Here is a 23087-nt window from a genome sequence, read left to right on the forward strand (position 1 = left end):
AATGGGGGGGGGGGGGGTTGGAGTAAAGGGGAATTAGATTTAAAGGGAAAAAGTTTTCATTGGAACTTCTTAGTAGAGAAGAAATAGTTCCTATAATAAAAACTGTTGACAAGAGGATCTGCGGATTATCCAATATAAAAAGGTCACTAGTTCAGGAAAGAGATGTTGATGCAGAACTTTGACGTCATATTTCAGTGTGAGCATCACAAACAAAACTCACATTTAATAGAATTTCACTCAAGTCTGGTATTTGATACGTCCTTGCTTTTGCCTTCTGACACTAACACACTCAAAGGATGGCACTAAGATCAAAGATGGATCTAATACTTTCTGGTAAGAGTTTTGCTGCAGCTGCTGGATGAATAAAAACAAGCTCAGAGGGACGGCACAGATAATACAGAACAGCGACCCACAAGTTCCACATGTTTACACTGTAGAGAGCAAACCAAGGCACAAACTTAGTCATAAAGACTGAGTAATTAATCTTTTTCAAGAGCTAAAAGCAAAGAGGGAGCAGTGTGAGTTTGTGTGTATGTAACTTGGCTGATGTTTATAGAGCACTGGCTTGATCCATCCCATCGGTGACAGCTGGTCTTCCAGGTGCAGTGTGTCCTGTCCCAGTGTGGATGTACTGTACTTGTTAATCAGTACTGGCTTCTGATCAGTGGCTTAAATGACTGCGTTGTTTATGTTTGCCTTGTCCCCTCTGGACTACAGCATTTTCATTCCCATTTATCTTTCCTTTGTCAAATATATTCATGTTCAGGTCCAAGATGTTGCTTTATAATTTGGATTACTACTCATATTGTGAGATGCAGCGGGAGAGGCTTTCATATGGCATACATCATGTAATAATGACCTAACCCACTTGCTGAGAGACTCAAAAGTGGAAATATTCAAAACAAGATCATTCAGTGGATTAGGCAGGATTCTGTTTGCTGTCACGTCTTGTTTTTGGAAAGTTATGAAGTAATAAAGGCCCCCTAAATCTAACGCTTGATGAGGGTTTTTTATTGGATTTCCTAACAGAATAGATGATAGTGATAATGATAAAGACATGTCCATTATCGTGTTGTGAATGCGGTCTAGAATTTTTCTCTTCTTTTCTGTTCAGACTGACTTAAATGCATCAGATTGCTCATGTAATTGTGGTATCAGCTGCAATTTCAACATCTGTCTCTTTCTCTGCTTTTCTCTCCTTCATCTTTCCCTCTGTACCTTTCTCCCTTCCTTTCTTCCTCCCTCCTTTCAGCTTTTCATGCAGCTCAGTTTAAACAGCTTTGTTTTTTCCCCTTGACACGTTGGCTCCAAGAGGGGAGGAGTGGAGGGAGGGAAGGAAACAAGGGGTGGAAGGAGAAGAAGAGCTGAGCCAAAACAGAGGGAAATGACAGTTTGTTTGGTCAGGACAGCCGATGACTTAGAACACTCTAATCTTCCTCCACTTGGCTGACTACCTGTAACCTCAAACAAGATGGATGGAGGCACCCTGGAGACAGAGGCTGTGGTGTATAAATGGTTTCATTATATTTGTGGACTAACTTGTATATTTAACCCAGTTTAGCAACCATAAATAGAATAAACTACCAGGTTCTGCTTGAAATAGGCACAGCACATATTTCCATAAATTTTATTCTTAAAATGGGGACATGCAGCTACCAATGGGGCACCCTTTATAGATTGAAACACAGCAAATGTTTGACTTTTTAATAATCAGGGGAAGGCAAAGATGACAGACTAAAGCAGAAGCGCCAACAACATTTTAAGAGAAGCTGCATTCACTCCAGATTGGAGTGTGATGCTTTAATGATGCTTCCTGTCGGCCAGCTGTGACTACTGGACATCTTGAGCTGATGTGCTTGTTCTGGCTAAAGCAGAACAGGTTTTTCTATATTTAGCTAAGGCTGGCATCAGATGAAACTAAGTCGTTGCATTTTTCTTCAAGAGTATATAGCCTCCAGATTTTGTTTTAACACTTTTTAGTGTGTCTGTGTGTGTTTGTTCTCTGTGATTTTGGGGCCATGTTAATAACAGCTGTTGCCTCTGTGATAACGAGGTGATTTCCCGTGTTTCCCTGGCAACCCAAAATCACACCCTGTGTCTTCTACTGTTGGTGTGTGTGGTGTGTATGTGTGTGAGAGTGGCAGACAGTTATTTTTGCCCTGCTTTGTGTCTGGAATGAATGTGGGCTCAATTGTTCTTCAAAAGCTTTGCCATTCAGCTGAGTGCTGCTGTTAAAAAGCCTTTGTTCTCCAATCAGGATTTGTATAAGATCTTTAAATTTTAGTGGCATTAAAATCTCAAATATGTTAAACTTTCTTGCTTGGGGGTTAAATTCGTATTATGACTTTTCCATTGTTCCTGTGAGAAGTAGGACCCTTTAGCACGTCAAGCAAATATGACATAGTACTTTTTACTGTGCTGAAGCTAAATTTAACAGGAAAAGGTTGAAGGTACTTTATTTTAATTTCACAGGATAATTCACTTAGTATAAATGCTGCCTTAGAACAAACAAGACAATTAAAAACACATAAAACTGTAAGTACAGTTAGTAGATCATTAGGTTTCATTAAACTCTTGAATGATACAGATTGGATTTTTTTGAGAACTGTGGATCGATTCATCATATGCCATGCATGCAATTGTTTCGAAACACACAGTCAGAAAAATATCCCATTGGACCGAAAGCTTTCTGACAGCCCATTACTTAACTGATGTAACTAACTTATTTTAACCCAAATCCGATTTTTTAACCTAACCCTAACCAAGTAGTTTTGACACCTAAACCTAACCAAACTGCGACCACTTCACATTAACCACCTGTTTATTATTGTTATCATGACAATAAAGGTCACCGGACTATGGCGACAAAGGTCATCTGACTGCGTCCATTCCTACATGTCCAAATACACTAACATATTAAGGTTAAAAACAACGGTCCTTCGGAACAATGGGGAGTCCAAGTCTCCTGAGGGATCTCGTCTCTGCGTTGGTGACTCCTACAGGTTGGTTGGAACACCCGCGCAGTTATAGGGGGATCTGAGACTGATTCTTTATATCCTGTCCTGCCCTCTCCTCATCATCTAATCTTTTTTTTCATGTTTATGAGATTTCCTCTTCCACTCCTTTATCATCCTCCCTGTTCTTTGCCTCCACTATAACAACGCACTGTATCAGGTGCCTTATGGGTGGCCTCAATGGGAAAACTTTTCACCTGGCAGTTTCTGTAACTTAGCCAGAGAGACCGTACATAAAGATGAACATTAATGGCCTTACAACTGCTAAATATCCATAGAAGATCTCACCTTCCACTCCTCCTCCCTCTCATGGGTGTTTATTCATTCATTCAATCTTTTCATTCTCCCCTCTGTCTTCAATTAGAAGTTGATGGTGGGGATTTCTCACCCGCCAGACACAGACGGTACTCAGTACACTTAAGAAATGTGTGTGTGTGTGTGCTGGAGTTGAGTGTTTGTGTGTGAGCAGCTGTTTTGACAGCCTAAATTTAAAAGTGAAATCACAATTATGGCAAAGCTGAAAGTACTTCAACCACTTGTGTAATCTGCCGTAGCAGTTATGATCACAGGCTGTGTGTTTGATGAACGTCTGCAGGAGTGTGTGTGTGTGTGTGTGTGTGTGTATGCGTTGCTATGCATGTCTGGCAGAGAGACGTGAACAGCTGCATATTTTGCATGCCTCACTTTGGGAAAGTGATTGTAAGTGAGGGTTGACATGGTCTGTACTTACAGGTTTTGCTGATAGCGTGTTGTGTACAAGGGATCCAAAATAGGCAGTCATTTCTTTCTCACCAGTGTGATAAATCTCTGATGCTTTGTTTTGACACATTGTGAAAATGAAAGAACTTAAAATTCACTAATTTAATTGAAGTTTGTACTTTGTAGGTTAAAGTAGTCTATTTTTCTAAACTGTTCCTATTGGTTAAGTGAAGTTAAATCCTGATGGAGAATGCGAAATATACCAGGTGGATTGGACAGTGAAATCATACAGAAATTTAAGAAATTGTTGAACCGAAACTGGCTGGGAAAAAAAGGAAAAAGAAATGTAATCTTATTTTTTGAGACCAATAAGAACGATTATTGTGACATGATTTACGGAAGTTTACGGGTGTTATGTGCATGTTTATGTTATCAGTTATTAGACAAGAATGTGTGTTTTAAACAGCTCGGCTAACTAGCTATCTATACTTTTTTAGACCAAAGCGAGGATCCAGGAAGAATCTCACTAATTGGTTTGACAGGTTGAGACAGATGTTATCTGACCTTTTGCTGGTCCCAAATTGGTTTTAAAGTCTGACACTGATTGGATATAATGTGAAAGGCTTCATAAAACATGCATGTGAAGCAGAGTAACAAATGTGTTCGAAGTATGACTTCATATGGATTTGCATTTTTTCAGGTGGTTGCACAAGCTCAGAGCGTCATTAAATTAGCTCCCATACTTCCATTGTCCCTTCCAGCAACTCTTTCTGTGAGATTTACCTCAGCAATAGGATTACTTCTGCATCCAGAGCTTATGGGCTATTGAATCAACACAGTTCTCCAATGGTTACACAACAGGTTTTACTTTTAAAGATTTAGTTGAAAAGCTATATAAGTCAAAGCTGGGTTTCAAAATTAATAATAAAATAATCAATCTAAATCAAATCAAAATATAAATACACTGCAGCAGGTAGTTTCAGACAGCCTGTGTGTGTTTGTGTGTATTAATCCATGATGGTGGATTGCAACAAGTAAAATCACCTGTGTGTGTGTCAGAACCACTAATGTTCTCATGAAATCTGCTCAATGCTGAGCTTGTCTCAGATTTCCCCTGGGGGTATATGTGCGCACTCACATACTAATAACTGCACAATCTAGTGTCTCAACAACCCCTTGGGTAGTGTGTGCTTCTATGCGCGCATGTGTGTGTGCGTGTTATTAATCCGCGATGGTGCTGAGAGCAGCCTGTCTGGTTGGATCAGTGCCCATCAGGATCAGGAATCATTTCTCTGGGTCTGCTCACTGCTATCACATCTCAGGCCTTAATGAGGCAGCACAGCAGCAATGCAGTGTATGTATGTGTGTGTGTGTATGCCATCACATATACCATGTGCCTTATCTATCTACTTTTCAGCAAAAAAAAGTCTTTCCAAATCCAAGTGATTCCAAATCCAACGTTTTAACGACAGTTTGGATTTTGAGATTTTGTCTTTAAAATTGTTAGAATAAGAAAATGTCTGTCAGTTAATATTACACTTTTCAGATCTTTTAATCCACTGCACCCACTCTTTTGGCTGCATCCAGTACAACATCACTCTTATTTGAGAAAATGTTAAGTCAGAACATAGACATTGTAGCAGGTATATAACATTGTCAACATGTTTAACAATGGAACTGTGTACTGAAATGAGCATTCGCTTCAGAATGTGCCCTCACTCTTCCAGAAATCTTTGTATCCTAATATTTAGTACAAAGATGCACACCATTGAGGAATATGTTTGTGTCAAACAGGGTTATATGGGTGATATGTTTATATTTTAAGGTAATGTATTGGCCTGATGTAGTTATGTTTGTCCATAAATCAGGCAGTCGTAGTTATTCCTGAGATGCTTGTTAGATTAGTTTGATATGTTTAGTAGGAGATGCTACATTGTATTACAGGTGCAAGTTCATATTAAGAGAACAATCTTATAAACCTACCAACCTGCATAAATAAAAACAAGACCGTGGCGGATTCAGTGGCATGCAGGAACTGATGCATGTGTGGGCCTTTAAAAACTGTAAATGTGAGTGTGCTGTCTGTGTGCGGGCTGGAGTTTAAAGGTTCTGTCTTTTAGTAGGTGATTTCCCCGTTTTTTGTCTTTCATCCATCCTCACTGTGATCTGTTGCTGAATTCTCTCAGAAGTAGCTCTAGTGTATCAACAGCCCAGATTTGATTAAAGTGAAACTCAGAATTACAGGGCCCATTGCAGTAGCTCGAAACCAGCCTCTGCCTGTCTTTTTCATATTTGATTAAAAATATGAAAACAGTAAAACACTGTATTTCTTAATAAACGCTGTGATTGGACATTTAGAATACTTTAATTGATACAGTGCCTCCTGATTCATAGACATTATCACTTTTTTTGTCGGGGTTGGTTTTTGCCCCACATCTAGTGGAAAAAGGCCTTCATTATCTAGTGATCAGCCAGCTAGATATAATAGTGGTGGGAACTAGTGCAGCAATGTGCATTCCACCGAGAAATACTGCTTATTGCAAGTGTGTGTATACATATGTGTGTGTGTGTTTGAAGAGACAAGCTGGGTTGTCATCAAGGTGCTGCTTAAGTCCACTCATGTGAACTAGATTTAATCATTTTCTGATGGTGTGTGTGTGTGTGAAAGTGTGTCACTAAAGCCATGCTTATGCTTGAAGGTGGTCTTATCCACCTGCTGACCCTCTGAGCCAGATGGTGTGTGACTGCGTGCCTGTGAGAGTGTGTTCCCCACCTCCTGGCACCACAGTTAGTATCCCCCACCCACCCTACACACACTGCCCTCCTGACACACCAAATCACCCCCCACCCCCTTCATCCTCCATCCTTTCAGTTGGGTGTGATCACATCAAAGTGAAATAGGGAGGATTACAGGTTCCTGTGCCCCTAGGGTTCCCAAGCAAGGCCCCTCTCTCTCCCTCTCTCTCTCTCTTCTCTCTCTCTCTCTTCTCTCTGTCTCTAACTGTAACACTCCATCTCTCTCTTTTTTTTGACCCTGGCACTCCTCACTGGGGCCCCTATAATCCCTGTGGTGTCAGGAGGTCAGGGCACCATGTCATGGACTACCCGTCAGGACACATATCTCACAGCTGGATATGGCTAGCTAGCTAGCTGTTCCTTAATACACTAGACAAGCCTAGAAGACAAGTTAATGTCACAATTCCTTGGTTTTTATAACCTCCTTCCTTCATTCATTTCTCTTTCCTCCCTCCTTTCCATCATTTTTTTTACATTCGATGTCTTGTGGTGCAGAGTCAGCATCACTTCATTGTTAACGCCCAAGTGCTACTTCACCACGAAGCCCCCAAAAACACCAAAATGCCTTTCAGTTCTACCCTGTCTAAACTTTATCATTCATGTGTGTTCAACTCCTAGCGCAATACCGTGGATGCTATTAATAGACAAATTCACTTCACACAGGCGCAAATACACACATACACACAGCTGGCAGAATGGGCTCCACTTAGCACTGGTATTAGATTTATGTTGGGTTGGTGTGTAGAACCCACAGAGCCCTCAAAACACATAGAGAAAAAGAACAGTTCTTGGTTGCCTCAGTGGTATTTCATGCTGCTAATTTTACAGGCATGGCATCTAGGCCCGGATATTTCTGCATCTGTTGAGCAAATGTTTATAATGCAATACTTGTAATGCTGGCAGTTGTCGCACTACCTCAACGTCATACTAATTTTACTGCTGTGGTTAGCCTGCTGTAAATACATACCGTTTGAATCCATTGTTCCTCCCTTGCTTTTAAAGTATCTGTCCGACTCAGCATCTGTCCTGCAGGACTTTTAAACCATTCCTCATCGAGGTGGAGCAACAATGTAACGCCTGTGGAGATTTATTTCAGTCATCCGGCTAAATTAAAAAAGCTGTTGAGGGGAGCATATAGTACAGTAGATCAAACTGAAGTAATTGTAACTAAATATCATGGAAGCATTTCTCAAAATCAAAATCATGTATCAAAATCCGTTTGGCCCAGATGATCACCCTCAATCATGTTTTAACCAGTCCTGTGGGTTGATTGCAACTTGGTTTAACAATAAATCTTCAAATGTCATGTCCAAATGCCTATCCCAAAATTCTTTGCATGCTGGTTACTCGATGCTCTGTAGCACATCTTCTTTAGGAAGGAGATGCACTTTAAATCTACTCGTCTTTCATCCAATGACTCACTCATTCACTGGCCACGTCCTTCGAAGGAGGTGGACAAAACTGAAACGTCCGCTCCTACGCCAGACAGTAGAATCAAGCTGGAGGCTTGTGAACTTCACAGCCACATACCAGAACACATCTTGAGATGTTGAAATTACTGTTTGAATCCAATATTTTGCTCAGGGATTCTCTTCCAACAATAACACTCTGCACCCACAGCACATGTGTTAATAGGTACAGTTTTTAAAGTCAATATGGTATCATTAACTTCAATGAAGCATGACCTCCTAACAGGCACTTGTATTTTCCTTTTATTCTGGGTGTTTTGTTTAAGGTTGCCTTCAATATGATTCATTGTTACATTAATATTATTATAATATGCCTTTACATTTGGAATATCTAATGCTAAATACCTGATAGAGCCTTTCTGGGCTTTAGCCCTTCTTACATTTCTGGCCTAGTCTGACTGTGTATTTCTATTTAGCACCTGAAGTCGAAGGTAGGTGAGTTTCTTGGCAGCAATGCAATGCAGCTGCCCTCAGGTTAGTATTACTGTAGCAGCTGAGTGGATTATAAGAGTTTCCTTGGAAAATGTTTGTATATCCTCTGGAATATGTAAGCGCCATAGCAGCATGTTTATGTAATGAACTAAACAGTAGTGTTTCTGCAGGACTGACGTATTGCAGAGACTGTGTGTCTTTGGTGGTGCTGCTGTATGATGTTGTGCATTATACATACTGAGGGTAATATAACACACATGGTTAAGTTAATATTCTTAAGAGAACAACAGTCTTTGGTTCCATTTCTGTCATATGTTGTCATATGTAAAAAAAATAATAATAATAATCTGATAAATATGCATTGAGGTTGGCTCAGTTGGCTGCTTAGAATGTTTTTATTAACATTTAAATATTTAATCAGCTCTAGGGTGAGTAGTACTAGCATTTTGAAATCCTTACCTGTCTACTAATAGAATACACTCCTTTTATGAACATATTAGGTATAAAAATGAACTCTACTTACGAGAAACTTAATGACTTCATCACAGGTAAAAGACACCTTGCTGAGATACTCATGTGAATGGCATTGCTTAAATAGGTATAAAATACTTAGTTATGTGAACATTACTGCTCATTTTGATTACACAACAAAAAACACATACAAAAACAATAATATTACTTAATCACTTTATGAAATCAGTAAGGTCTGACCATGGGAATCAACCCAGCCCAATATTGTAACAAGTTATTGAACATTTAAGGTTAAGTATTCTGTATAGAAATTGTTATAGAGCACAATGTACTTTACAATGTGAGGTAAATATAAAACTGATGTACGTCTCAAGCTAATCTGCCAAAGTCAAAGTCCAAACTGTCCTGCGACAACAGTTACAGGCTGACACTCCCCTCTTCACTGATATTATACAAAATATATAGTACACCATTGTTAAAGCTGGTAAATCAGACTGTAGTCAGGAGTCAAGAGCTACGACAACAAATATTCTTGATTTAAGAGTTGTTCACCCAACATAGTTAAATTACTGCACTCATTTTATTCTAGGTGTGCCGAATGCTACAATGTCAGGATGACAGTGATTTTATTCTACAGTATATCTGTTTTTGTAAAACCTGAATGGAATAATAAATAGACCAAAAGACCACAGGGGGAGACTCCAATGTTGGAGACACCAGTCTCACGGCAATCTAAAGATCATTTCACTTCACTGACTTGTAATAATACAAAGATCCACTAAGAGGCTATAAGGAAACTGAACCCTCATCTGTTTCAAAAGCACAGAGGCTTTAGCTGAGACAAAAGCCTTTGTCAGGATCACAGTGCTCACTCTGCAGCCTGTAGAGACATCAGACTGGTTTATGACAGACAGGTCAGCAGGGGGCGGGTAGCGAGCTGAAAACATACTGCGCAGCACAGACACAAACACATACTGCAGTGAACCCCCTAATGTGAGACCCATGACCTCTCTGTATGGAGACCCTACCCTTAGTGGGCTTGTGTTGGTGTGTGCATGAGTGTGTGTATGTCAGGGTTGCCAGGCACAGCACCGCACCTGTCATTGGAATGAAGAGGGGAAAAGGTGGGCACACACACACAACAGTGTAATTGTACTACTTAACTGACTGATGTGGTAAACAAACTCATATTTTGGAGTTTGGTCCATGAAAAGCCCACTCTGTGATTGGTGTATAGCTCTGCTCACATGGTCTGCAAAGCAAGCCTGATCATTTAGTATAAAGTTGGGCCAACCCAATATTTATATATAAATGAGTTATACTTCTTCTATTCTTGTGTTAATGTACTGAGCATATCAGTGGACAGTAGCGGCTTGTGCTGCAGGAGTTGTTGACAAATTGAATGGATGCTTTGATACTCTTTTCCCTCGTGAAAATTTGTCATCAAAGGGATACATTGTAGCTGACTGTATTGAACTGAGCTACAGCAAGTTTCATTATTTTTTTCTTTCTTTCTTTCTTTCTTTTTTAACAAACATTTACAGCCACCTAGCAAGTCTACAGGGGTAAGTGATATGTTCAAAATCTTTTGGCTAAAATATAACTGTAAGTCCAACCAGATGTGAAACACTGCTAAACTTTAAGATCCTCACCCTGGCACTTATATGACTTTTCTAAATCTGGTCTTCATACATTCATGTTGTCAGGGGCGGGCTGTCATGAATAGCTGACCCATACTTCAACTTTGATGAGTGCAGAGGATGATGTAAACCCTCATATGTTATAAAAGTATGCCAATTACTGTATTTACAGTAACTTATCAGCAAACATGCTGTCCACACCAGCATACATTCATAATCGGGAAATCTTTCCCTCTTTTTCTCTCTGTTTGTGTTTGTAGTGATTTTTATCCAAACTGCTCTGTTATCAAAATACTGTTATTTCAGAGCTGGTTTTTTAAGTCATGAGTCTGTCAGAGTGTGTCAAGTCTCGCCTCTAGTCAAGTCACGTCTCACAGCAGCTACGCCTCAAGTCTCAAGCCTCATTTCTGTGACTTGGGGCCTCTGTACACTGTGCAACAACAGGGACATTGGCTCATCCTATGACACACTGATGGGTCCAATAAAATCTTGGTTGCAATCTATGTAAGCCTGTATCAGTTTTGAGGCGTGTCAGATTGTGCAAATAAAGGTGAGTCAGACGATGATGATGTAGATTTAAGAAGAAATACAACCAGAGCTTCCGTGGAAATGAAGTAACATGCTTCATGTATGTCATTATTTATTCATTAAGTCAGTTTCTATTGCATTTCATCACCAAGAGTAAAAACTTTTTGAGTAATGTCAACTTTTTTTTGAACGTCTGGTGTTTCCACTCAACTTTTTTGGTAGCAGAGAAAAATGTGCATAAAAACATGTGGATGGAAGTGCATTTACGAGCTGTTCTTTTTTGATTGCTGTCCTGTTTTTCAAAAATTCAGCAAAATTGAATACAAACTTTAGGCATATTTTTATTTTTATTACCAAATACAGCATAATAGGATCCTATCACGCCATATTTTGATTGGTTGGTTTGTGGATGTGGCTCATAGCAGCAATCACACAGTGACAATTCGGTTCTCTCTTCTAGCACAGAACTTTGAGGTTGCCAACAGTATCTCTGGATTGATTACACTGTGTTTCTCTCACAATTGTCAACTTTGAGCTGGGACAGCCAAAAACCACACAAGCCTTTTAAGACTAACCAGAGTCCAAGTCACAAGTGTGTATTGTGGAGGGATTCTCTGCCGCTGTATTTAGTCTCAGTAGACGATAATTGAAGCCACTGATCACAATGATGGACTGTAAAGACCAATGATAATATAGAGTAGCACACACACATGCATATACACACACACACACACACACTGAGAACAACACAGTGCAAGTCCCTGCCCCTTTCCACTCCCCTCCTCTCACCTCCCACCTTTCCCTTCTCTCTGCAAGCCCTCCCTCTCTCTCTTTCCCTCTCTTTCTCTCCCCCCCTCTTGAATTAAGTCCATTATTCTTGCCTGCTCTCCCTCTGAGCACTTCTACTCCGCTCAGCTTGTGTGAAAACTCTGCGTGTGTGTATGTGTGTGTGAACTCCTCGCGTGTGTGTGTTAAGAAGAGTTTTATGTGTGTGCATTGGGTTGTGTGTTTTTCTAAGTGGAGCTGGAGTGCAGTCGTTCATCAGTGGAGCTGACTGCAGACAGGGGAATACTCAGATCTCACTGCGCTGCTTTTTAACTCACACACCGGCTGCTTTTTGGACTCTTTTAAGACTCACTGGACTTTTTTACACCAAGTGGGACTCTGCTGCTGCTCTCTTTCTGCCCTCCAGGCACCATTCCCATCACTGGAATTACTTAAGACTTTTTTTCACAGCTTTTTGAAAATATTTTTTACAGGAATTTCTACCTGCCTCGTTCTTAATTTTTATTCATCCCACACTTTATGGACTTGTAAGATTCAACATCAGCTGTTTCCACCTGCTTCCAGAATAACTTTTCTATGTATTCTCATTGAATTTAGACATGCACAAGCCTGAGAATGAGTGCAAGCACATAACAAGAGCTCGGTGAGTGTGTGTAGGTGTGTATACAGCACTCTCTATACTGTGAGCATATAATCAAGAGGGCTTATCTCATATACAGACATTTGTTTTGTTTTTTATTGCAAAATGCAAAGATCATGAGCGGTCATACAGAAAAAATCAGTACAGTAACTATGGAAACAGTCAGTGCTGTCAGTGGCATGTTGGGCTCAGGTGGACGCTGATCCCGACTCGGAATGTTCTGAACTCTTTTGGAATTCGGTTCCCCTGGAAACGGATGGACAGGTGAGTTCATGTTGACTGTGGTCCAGTCAGGAGCATTTAGGGTCACTGCTCAGATCTCTTTTTATTTTAAATTACAATCAGGATAATGATGTGGCCCAAAAATATTTTGGGGTTTCCCTACAATAGTATACTATAATCAGTTTTGTGGTGTGCACTTAAATAACATACCCATTTCACTGTGTACTCAAAAAATGATTCTGATCTGGTCGGAAAAATCTTTCAAAACTTTCAATCACAAAATAACAGTTGGCATACTGCACAGAGAGGAAATTATGACCAAATAATAACTCCTGTTCAGCCATGAAGTTCATGTTTTACTCAGCCTGCTGTGTTTGTGACCTAATCCCCCTATTCCTGAGCCATTATAAACCCAAATATTAAATTTACAAGTCATGCTGATGACATGTGGGCTTCTTCTTCAGAGAGTTGGGTTGAAATCTACTCTGTTGTTTCATTCACAAGAGCAGAGTAAGTTGTCTTCCCTCAGAGAGCTGTTTGGAGCAGCTCCAGTCAGGAGACCAGAGGCAGCTCTGTAAGGTCCTGACTTACTGCTGCTCCTGGGTTTAACACGGCCAAATGGCTGGCTACCAGATACCAGCAGGCTGCCCTCGCCTTAGTGGCTCCTTCACTGTCTCCTTTTTCAGAGGTTGTGAGACCAGACAAGGGGTATAAGCCTCCTTATGACTATAGCAAAGCAGCTCTTCAGTAATAATATTAGTCCAGTCACCGCACCCTACTCTGGCTGTGTAGGCTAAACTGATAGATTAACCTAAAAAATAAAAAGATATCTATAATCATGAATAAAACAACTCCGACTTGCTCCGACTGCACAACTTTTGCATTTTGGACATCGGCCTTTGACTAGTGAGAATAATTTAGCCAAACTGAACAAATGCTAGCCACGGGTTCGTAGGCTGGGAAACTTTCCATTTATGATGCTGGGCCAGATGGCTCGGTACCAGCGACCAGCAGAGCGCTGTAGCCTCCCTGGCTCCTTCATTCACTCTCTGTCTTTCAGAACAGCAAGGCTTTCCAGCCCCGGATCGTCTCGCTTTCTCTGTCTCACTTTGTTTTTTCAGCTTAAATCCCATAAAGACTGGTAGTCACTTTTGGCTTACAGCTGCTTTACTTTGCCGGTCGAGTGTGTGTGTGAGTGTGTGTGAAACTTCCATTTACTCCTGTAACCAGCTTTGTCCCAAAACCTTCCACTGAAAACAAGACTGTACCTCTAAGCCACATTGGGTAGAGAGCCTGCTTATAAATTCTTTTCTGAACCTTCATATGACTGAGCTTTTTACTTTTTGCATGTCTGTAAATCCCTGTAGCTCTTATTTTCTAAATGAATAACATTTATGGGTCATTTATATCACACAGAACAGTATAATACTTTCCTTTTAGTTTGAACATTGGTGGTCTGCCTTTATCAATGTTTGTTTCTTTTTCTAGTTTTCAGGGGAAATGAGGCGCTGCCCTCTGTTCTGCAAAAGCAAAAAGATTTCATGCTTCAGACCAATAACCAATCACAGCTGTACCCATTGTAAAAGAAATACTTATTACATGCTTGCTGCATTCTGTTTCTGCCTCTAGAAATTGTTTGCAAAAGTGTTGACGTGCGGCTACACTGCCCTGCATCACCTGCTCTTCCTCTCTTGTTTATCTCTGCACATTTAAGGCTTTCTGCTTTCATGTGTTTTTTTTTTCCTGGAAATGAAGCAATCAGACCCGCAAGCCTAGCAGATTTTTATCTGAGCTGAATCAAAACAGCAACTTTCCCAACTTTTTGCATCGTTGCTGCACTTGCAGCACTTGTGATGAGGAAACTGACTCACATTCAGTCCCTGGATGCTTACCCAGACCTTAACCATCACAATTACATGAACACCAACCCTTTCTTTAAACTAGTTGTTTTTTCCTTCCTTAACACTAACATAAATGGTTAACCTTGTGGGGATCAAACCAAAAATTGTCCCCAGATAGGAGGTTAGCCTTGACAGTGTGATGAATACACAGCGTGCACACACACACCATTAGGCCGTAGCATTCTGATATACTGCATATTATGAGCACTTTTTATGGTACGCGTATCAGATTTATGGCAGAAGAAATGTTTGAACTTCATTCAAATATAGCAGTAAATTGCCAGAATGAGAACAGTTGGTGGCAAGAAACATGTGCTTGCAGTTCCAATGCATCTCAGATGTGTTTTATTAGCATGGAAATTACACAGTATCAATAAGAATGAAACAGTTCAGTAACTCTTTGTCATGTGGTTACATAGATTAAAAACACTTTACACTAAATGTTATTACTTAAACCCACCTTGACCAGCCCTCCTCTTCTCTCTCTCTCTCTCTCTTCTTGGTCCAATCTGACACATCCTTAGCATCCATTCTGCCACTCCCTCCTGCTCCTCCTCTTCATCACTTTCCTTTCCCGGTAGAAATGCAGAAACTAAGTGAATACCCAGTGCATAAAAGTCTCTTTCTCACTTACTTTTTTTTTTGTCTGTTTCACACAAATATACCATCCAAGATACCCCTAAGAATCCGATCAGTGAGAATCTGTATAATAAATTAGATTTTCATATTCTTGCCTTTCGAATTCTCCATCATTTGCTTAATCTTCCATCCTCTCTCCCCCCATCAGACAGACTGGTACTAAAGCCACCAGTAACCTGCTGTTTCAGTCATTTTGCTCTGTAAAGCTGAGAGCCCTCCCTCCTCCCCATTCTTCCTCTTTTTTCCCTCCATCCATCCCTCTCTCCTTTCATTTCTCCGTTGCAGGGAGGCTTAGACTTGTTGGTTACAGGCCAGGGGAACTCTTTTCTCCCTGCAGGCGAAACAGTTGGCTCTTTTCTCTCCCCCACCTCTCGCCTCTCATTTTCTTCTCCCTCCCTCCCTCCATTGCATTCTCTTTTTCCGTGGGACAGGACTGTTGTAATGTATGTATGTATGTATATATGTATATATTTTGCTTTGTCCCTCCACATCCTCTTCTTCTACATCATTGTCCCTCATTTCTCTTCTTCTTGCAATCTCAACCTCCAGTTTTCCTCCTTACATCCTTCTCTCTTTCCCTCCCTGCCCTTTTCTTAATAATCCTTTCCTCTCTCTTTTATTTACATTTTCTCACTGCTCCATCCATAGTTCTTCCTCCAACTTTTTCCCCACCTCACACTTTCTTTCTCCATCTCGTTTTCTTCTGCCCCACCTTTTTCTCACCTATACCTCGTTATCTCTTTGCCTTCCCTTCTTCTCCTTCTTTTGGGTTTATTCCTATTACACATTGCCAACTTCTGAATACCTATTTCCTAATTCCTGTACCTAATTTATCTTCCTTTCCTCCTTGCCATCCATCCATCCGTCCATCCTTTCTTTTTTTCTGTCTCTCCTTTTGTATCTCGCTCTGCCGGTTCCTCTCTATTAGACGCCCAGTGTCTCTTTTTACTTCTCCTCTTTTCTAATCTGTGGTATTGGAGGGCTACAGGTTAAACTGCTGATATCCATTCATTCATTATTGTGTGCTGTACTGTAGGGGTGCACTCTAACCCCATTCTGAAAAACCTGTCTCACCCTGGAGGCGGGTGGCTTTGTCTGCCCATGTCTATTTAGGCTGGTTTTTGACAGGGCAGCTTGCCCCCTCCAACCCCCCTCTAAAGAATCTCTCTCTGTCTTTATTTTTAATCCACTCCCTCTTGGCATGACGCTGCTCCATGTCTATTGAAGCTGAACTGAATGCAAGTGTCAGCGGGCCCAATGGCTTTTTTATTAAGATGCATTATGGAGCATGCAAGGAGATTGTGTATTTTTTAGTGTGTGTGTGTGTGTGTGTTCCCAGACCTAAGTGCTGAGAAATAGGAGTTTGTAGATGACTATACATGCTTCATATAAGTAAGCGAGTGTGTGTGTGTGTGTGTGTAGGTGTGCGTGCTCAAGGGCTCTGTGATGAGCGGAGGATCGTGCGAGGAGCAATGATGCTCTCTACAACTCATGATGGCAGATTTGGAATATACACACACAGCTCGGGGAGACTCAGCAGAACAATGGGACCGGCCTTTCCTTTTATAGCAGCCGACAGGAGTGTACGGGCTTCAGCACTGCTCATGTCACTCTTAGGGACTGTGACGTGAACTGTGTGCGTGCGTGTATGTTTCTGTTTGTGTGTCACGGAGCTGCAGCTGACGAGAGCACTGACGTCTTTCTCCTTGAAATACTGCAGCGTCTTTGCAGCTCTGTGCAGAACCTTGACCACACACACACACAAACACCAACAACACACACACACACACTGTCTTTCACTCTGCCTCATACACACAAGCAAACACACAATTTATTAATGAATTTTACATACATAATGTGTTTTCTGCTTCACACCTGAGCTTAGCAGACAAGAGTTGTAAAAGTATCCCGGACGATTCACTCCTTACAATGTCTCTCTGTGCGCTTCTGAAAGTGAGTTGTGGCAGAGAATGGCAGGTTGTGTGCTGTCCAAAGCTTGCATGTGTGCTTTTGTTCATTCACAAGTGTGCATCAGCGGTTGTGTGTGTGTGTGTGTTTACATACTGCAGGGTATGTGGGAGTTTATGTTCCTGTTCAGCTCTGTCCTGTTGTGTTGTGGCCTGGGAGCCGTGAGCTTATGAGAGCTCTCCTGTCTCCACGCCTCAATAGCTCCATTATTCATAAAACTCTATGCCAACAGCCTGGACTGTTCTGTGTGTATGTATGTGTAGAATTTGTGTATATATTCTCATCTTTGTGTGTATGTCTGTTTAAATGTGATCACTGGTGCTTTCAGCTGTACTTGCGCCAGGAATTTAGAAATTAATGTAAAGATGTCCCAGCTTAAAGCAAATGAGGATAATTTTGGGGGTTTATTTGAAAATTCAGCATGCTTTAAAGATGGTTGAGATGATGTTAGTGAGCCAGTTTTAAAACCACACTTCACTCAGTTATCCATTGTCAGCAGAACTGGAGGAGTCTGTTAAACTTCAAGTCACGTCATTGATCATCAATTTAAAGCACCAGTGTGTAAGATCCCCGTGGCATCTAGCAGTGAAGTTTCAGATTGCACCTAACTAAAATATTACTCTCCAAGTATGTAAGAAAACCCAAAAGGCCATATCTAGAGCATTCTGGGTTACTGTAGAAACATAGCGGTTCACCCTGGATCTTTAAGTCAAGAAATCCTCAGAGTTCATCCATCAAAAATCCGAGTTCCTCTGTTAACATTAACATTAACATTAACATTTACCACCACTGTACCACCACTTGTAGTTACTCTCATAAGACAGGTGGAACCTTATATTAATTTTTTCTCTAAGCCCACCACATCACTAGCAGAGTTGGAATAATAGCAGCAGAGTGTTGGCGCACTGTCATCACCAGAAGCTGAAATGCAAATTGGGTTTAGCCCATATTTATGGCTGACTTGGAGAAGTTTAGGGGTGAATATTCGGGCCAATCTGGACTGAGAATCAGCTCCAGTAGCAATGCTTTGGCTAACTTTGGGTGTACCAGGTTTAAGCTGCTGTTGGGCCAATTTTGTCCACATGGGGTTTTTAAAGCTTCTTAAAAGTGTTTTTCTTATTATAAATAAATATAAAAAAAGATAGTAACAGGTGTTTTATGTCAGATATGGCCCCAGTCACTTACAGACAGATCTGATCTGCAGTACACAGCAGAGTCAAGCCTCATATTGGCCAAGCAGCTGATTTCACTCCAAGACTCGAAAGAGGTTTTTTACAGAGAGGAACTCTGTAAAAAGGTGAAGAACAGTGATAGAGGAGGGGGGCGAAGAAGCAAAGATTGAAAGTGAAAAGGGGAAAAGCAGACTGTCTGCCTGTTACTGACTGAGTGCCAAGTGTGAGGTGTAATATAATAAAGGAGACTGGTTCCACTGAAAGGCTTTATTGTTACGGCTGACCACAGAGTCCAAAGTACTGAAAGAGGTGTGTGTGTGTGTGTCCCTTGAACACTTTTTTTTTACAACACAACATTTATATACATGTAAGTTTACAAAGCAGTGACTTCATTCCTGCTCCTGCTGTGGTAGAGCTGTGGTTTACAACAACACACCAAGTTATTGGGGATTTTTCCGAAACAATAACAAAGCTGTCATTTTAAATCTGACTCTAGTTCTCAAATAACTTTATAGAGACTGGTTTTCTATACTCCCTGACCATGCTCAATGGACAACAAGTCCCCATCCAGATTATAAAAGAAAACAAGATAAATATATTATATTGGGATATATCTACTACTGTGTAATTCAATACTGACACCAAATCTCATTACAAAAACAAAGACTCTGTGTTGCTGGTCTCACTCACCAGTGACTTTCTGTTGAGCAACGATGCACTCATCCATTCATACATCCATCCACATCACTGTTGGCTCATTAGTCCTCAGTGATGAAGGGATCTCTTCTGGTGACAACGTCTGCCAGTGTGGAGGGAGTGGGAGAGAGAGAAAGAGAGAGGGGGAAGCCACTTTGTGTTGGCAGACAAGACATGGCGATATTGTGCTTGGCTTGGCAGTGGGCACGGCATATCTCTATTACACACACACAGTCTTCATCACCGTGGTCACACACCGTGTGTGGATTTTGGATACTGAGTCTTGCTGTAATGTGAAGAGATTATAGTGTTGTTGCCATAATGGAGGCTGGCATTATCACAGCCTGGCAGGGGCATCAATCAGACTCTCACTAAATATACCTCAGACGCCACTGTGTGTGTGTGTGTGTGCGCAGGGGCGTCCCTGGCACATGCATGCGTATGCTGGTCATGTCCATTTCTAAACTCTCTTTCTCTCTGTCTCTATTTTTAGGTCTCTATGCCCATGTGTGACGTTTTTGTGCCGTCTTGGATGTGAGAGGTGAACTTGGTCGTCCTTCACGGGAGGAGCAGTGGATCTGCCAAGACAACTCTGTAGAACCAAGGAGGACATTATAAAGAGTACACTGATAATTAAGAACTTGAAAGGAAGACTGGAAGAGTCTGAAGCTCTGCTAAAGCAAACAACAAGAGGGAAAATCGGTGTTGGGTTTCCAAACCAGTCCAAAGGCAGGTGGACTATATATATATATATTGGTAGAATATATGCATTTAGGGCATTAGTGCAAAGTAGAATCTAATCCATAATCCACTTAAATAACCACAATCAATCAATTTCCAACTCAGATTTCTACGGCAACCTTTGAAAGGAAGAAGTTTTCCAAAATGATGACCATGATGATGATGATGGCGGCCATGATGGTTACCTGCAGCTCTCTATTCCTGCTGGGTCTGGCTGCCGCCCATGCTTCCTCTGGCACCATGACCCGCACTTCCTCTTCATCTACATCTTCCTCCTCTTCCTCCTCCTCATCCTCCTCCTCCTCCTCCTCACCACGCATGAAACTCTCATACAAAGGTAACTAAACCAAAGCTTTGAGGCAGAAAGTTTAAGTACTTTCTGTGGTGGTTTGTTCATGTGGGTGTACATGTGTGAGTCTTTGCCTCTTCCACTGCATATAATATACTTTATGCTGTTCACAGTGGGTGTACACACACACACTTTCTCTTTTTCATGTGAGGTTCTGCCATATCCTTTTTAAAGTAAACAGTCCTGAACAGTAGCCAGCCGTAATTTGTGGCTGCTCTGATTCACAGCCACACTCATACACCAACAGATGCACACACACACACACACACACACACACACCGCTTAAACACACACTGGCAGGGTTTTGTGTTTCATCTTGAGCATTGTAAGTTAAAATAAGGCTGTTCAATGCCCAACATAACCACATAAACCAGGGATGTGTTCCATCATTGAAAGCCAGCAATTACAGTTTGAACTAACTCACAAGGACGTGAGGTTCGCTGAAGGCCGTTTGCCCAGCTGCAATACTATGCGCTCCCTTTAATTTAGTCTGAAGGTAACATGTAGCATACAGTATAGGAGAGGACTGCATCAGCATATTTTACTTTTAGTTGACACATAAAGGACTAAAAGAGATCCTGATGACCTCATGCATTACTGAAATGACTTTAAATTGTATTTAGCCTGCAGGTAAGTGGAACACAACAAACAGAAGCAGTCTGTCTGGCTGATGAACGGGTTTGCTGTAGGCCAATTTCTAATGTCTAATCTGTCTTTCATAATAAGCTAAGTAATAAGAAGGATAATGAGCAAGTAGGTGGTCATTAAAATAACTGATGTGGCAATTCAAGTCCCTGAGGAACTGTTGTTAGCTACCCTAGCAGTGCAGCTTAAGGGATGACATTGTGAGTGGGTCAGTCAGTTGGTATGTCTGTCTGTCTGTCTGTCTGGTAAGCATTAATGACATGCTAATTTTAGGATTTGAACTAACATGATAAACATAACATTATCTCACTAATATATTAAATGTTGCATATTAAACATTAGTGCAGGATCATGCTACCAAATGGTATGTTGCACACTTAACGTTAGCCTGTTAATGTGTGACAGATCTGTGTGCCTACTAACATGCTAAATAGTACATGTAACATGATAAACTACTAATGAATATGTCAACATGCTAATGAATCACAATTTATCTTTAACTTTTTATCCCATACTAGTAGTATTAAAAGTCCTAGTAAAGTTGACTTTGTCATCTACCCAGCACTTTTTTCTCTGGTGTGTGCTGAGCATTGCAGCCTCATAGGGCCTCTAGTGGCTGTAAACTTTTATGTATCCATTACTTAAGTCAAAGACTTAAAAGATGGTCTTTCTTTTGGCAAATAACATGTGAACTATAATACTGAAAAAGGATAAAAAATAACAGCAGACTGAACTAACACAAAGGCACTTTGAAATAAATTTAGTTGGCAACAAGGGTCAATACACTTAGTCTCCTGTTTGGGCTTAAGGTTATTGTCACCACAGTATGGTGAAACTGAATAATAGCACATTTGCTGAAAATGGCGCATTAATATTAAACAAGAGCAGCAGACCTAAAGTCCTGATGTCATGCATGCGGCTGTTGGGTGGCGTCAGAGTCTTAAAAAGTTATAAATTCCCATTAGAACAATGGCAGACTAATAAAGCCATTTTAATGTCTAAGCAAAGAGGGCCTTGGTCTTGTTTTTGTAAGCTCCTGGTTTAAGCCAGGCCAGCAGGGGAGGATGCAGTGAAGTCCCTTTATTTCTTCAGCTTTTCAGGCCAAGAACACAGTTTTTTTCCGCTGGCTTGGGGTAACTATTACAGCATAAGTTTACAAATACAAGCTGAATTTTCCAGGGCACTGTTCCCCCAGAATTTGTTCTTGCCAGTTTGGAAACAGCAAAGACACTCAGTTTTTCCATTGAAACCAATATAGTGTCATTACTGTCAGGGGATTTTGTCCTGTGTGTTCACAAGTCACTGGCCTTAGGACTCAGAAATGTTATTTAAATACTAAAATTAAGTGGTAATCTGCTTTATCAACCACATGACTTGTTGCCGCCTTGTAGCCAACTAACTGATTTGGATCTGAAGACTCTGATGACTTGAGGTTATTTTGAAGTCTTTCTTAGGTCATTGTTTAGTGTTACTTTGTCGTTTTATTCAAGACTCACTCACAAAAGAATAAACATATGATAATGGCCATAAATAGAGGTTTTTTTTGTATTCTGCCTAACTGTTGACAGCCTAACGTGAGTTAAAATAGCGGAGAGTTTGCATGTGGGGTGCAACATGTAACAGAAGACAGATTGAGGGATGTCACTATATAATCCCGTGTATCCGTACGATTTCAGAGTTGCAGCAGTTCCATGGAGTGCGGAGGTTCGAGCTGGAGCGGTCCTGCTGCTTCAGCGCTCTGCTGTTGGATGAGGAGAGAGGCCGTCTCTTTGTGGGCGCCAAGAACTTCCTGCTGTCGCTATCATTAGACAACATCGCCAAGCAGGAACACAAGGTTGGTCAGAACCAAAATCAGTAAAAAACACAATAAATCAGGAACTACTTTTGTTGGGCAGACAACACATAAAATCTTAATATAAATATGTTTTACTGCCTCGCAGCAGTTTGGTGGTTAAGGTTTCAACACTTTGATTTAAAACACCCTAAGCTCATGAGAATTTAAAACACAATGCAGTCCATTAAAACAACGTGAAATAAAACAATAAAAGTATTAAACAGTAATAACTGTATTTTACATGGCAATACACGTTCCATTTATCTTATCAAGAGCTGTATTTACTGAACTGTGCTCTAATTATTAACCTTGTGTATATTCTGTCATAAAATTACTTTATTAATGTGTTAATTACAAGGTGATTATACTGTCAAGTGATCAAAATAAGGAAGTGTTTTTTATTTACAACCAGGGCCATGTTATCTGATTCCTAAGAGTCACTTAT

At 40.8% G+C, this 23087-nt stretch overlaps 1 protein-coding gene across 2 annotated transcripts in view; it reads left to right on the forward strand.

Annotated features, from left to right (window-relative positions):
• sema3b (sema domain, immunoglobulin domain (Ig), short basic domain, secreted, (semaphorin) 3B) overlaps positions 1-23087 on the forward strand; it is a 71205-nt gene that overhangs the window by 26499 nt on the left and 21619 nt on the right. The window contains exons 1-4 of one of the 2 annotated variants that reach the window (XM_035656662.1): positions 11939-12739; positions 19567-19802; positions 19920-20151; positions 22485-22642. In XM_035656662.1, coding sequence (XP_035512555.1) covers positions 19959-20151; positions 22485-22642 — 351 coding nt within the window. In that variant the 5' untranslated portion in view covers positions 11939-12739; positions 19567-19802; positions 19920-19958. Of the gene's footprint in view, positions 1-11938; positions 12740-19566; positions 19803-19919; positions 20152-22484; positions 22643-23087 lie in introns of those variants that run through there. The other variant, XM_035656661.1, reaches the window with a different exon arrangement.

Source organism: Morone saxatilis, unplaced genomic scaffold (genome assembly GCF_004916995.1).
Source record: "Morone saxatilis isolate NCDOM2014 unplaced genomic scaffold, NCSU_SB_2.0 Contig15, whole genome shotgun sequence".
NCBI lineage: Eukaryota > Metazoa > Chordata > Actinopteri > Moronidae > Morone > Morone saxatilis.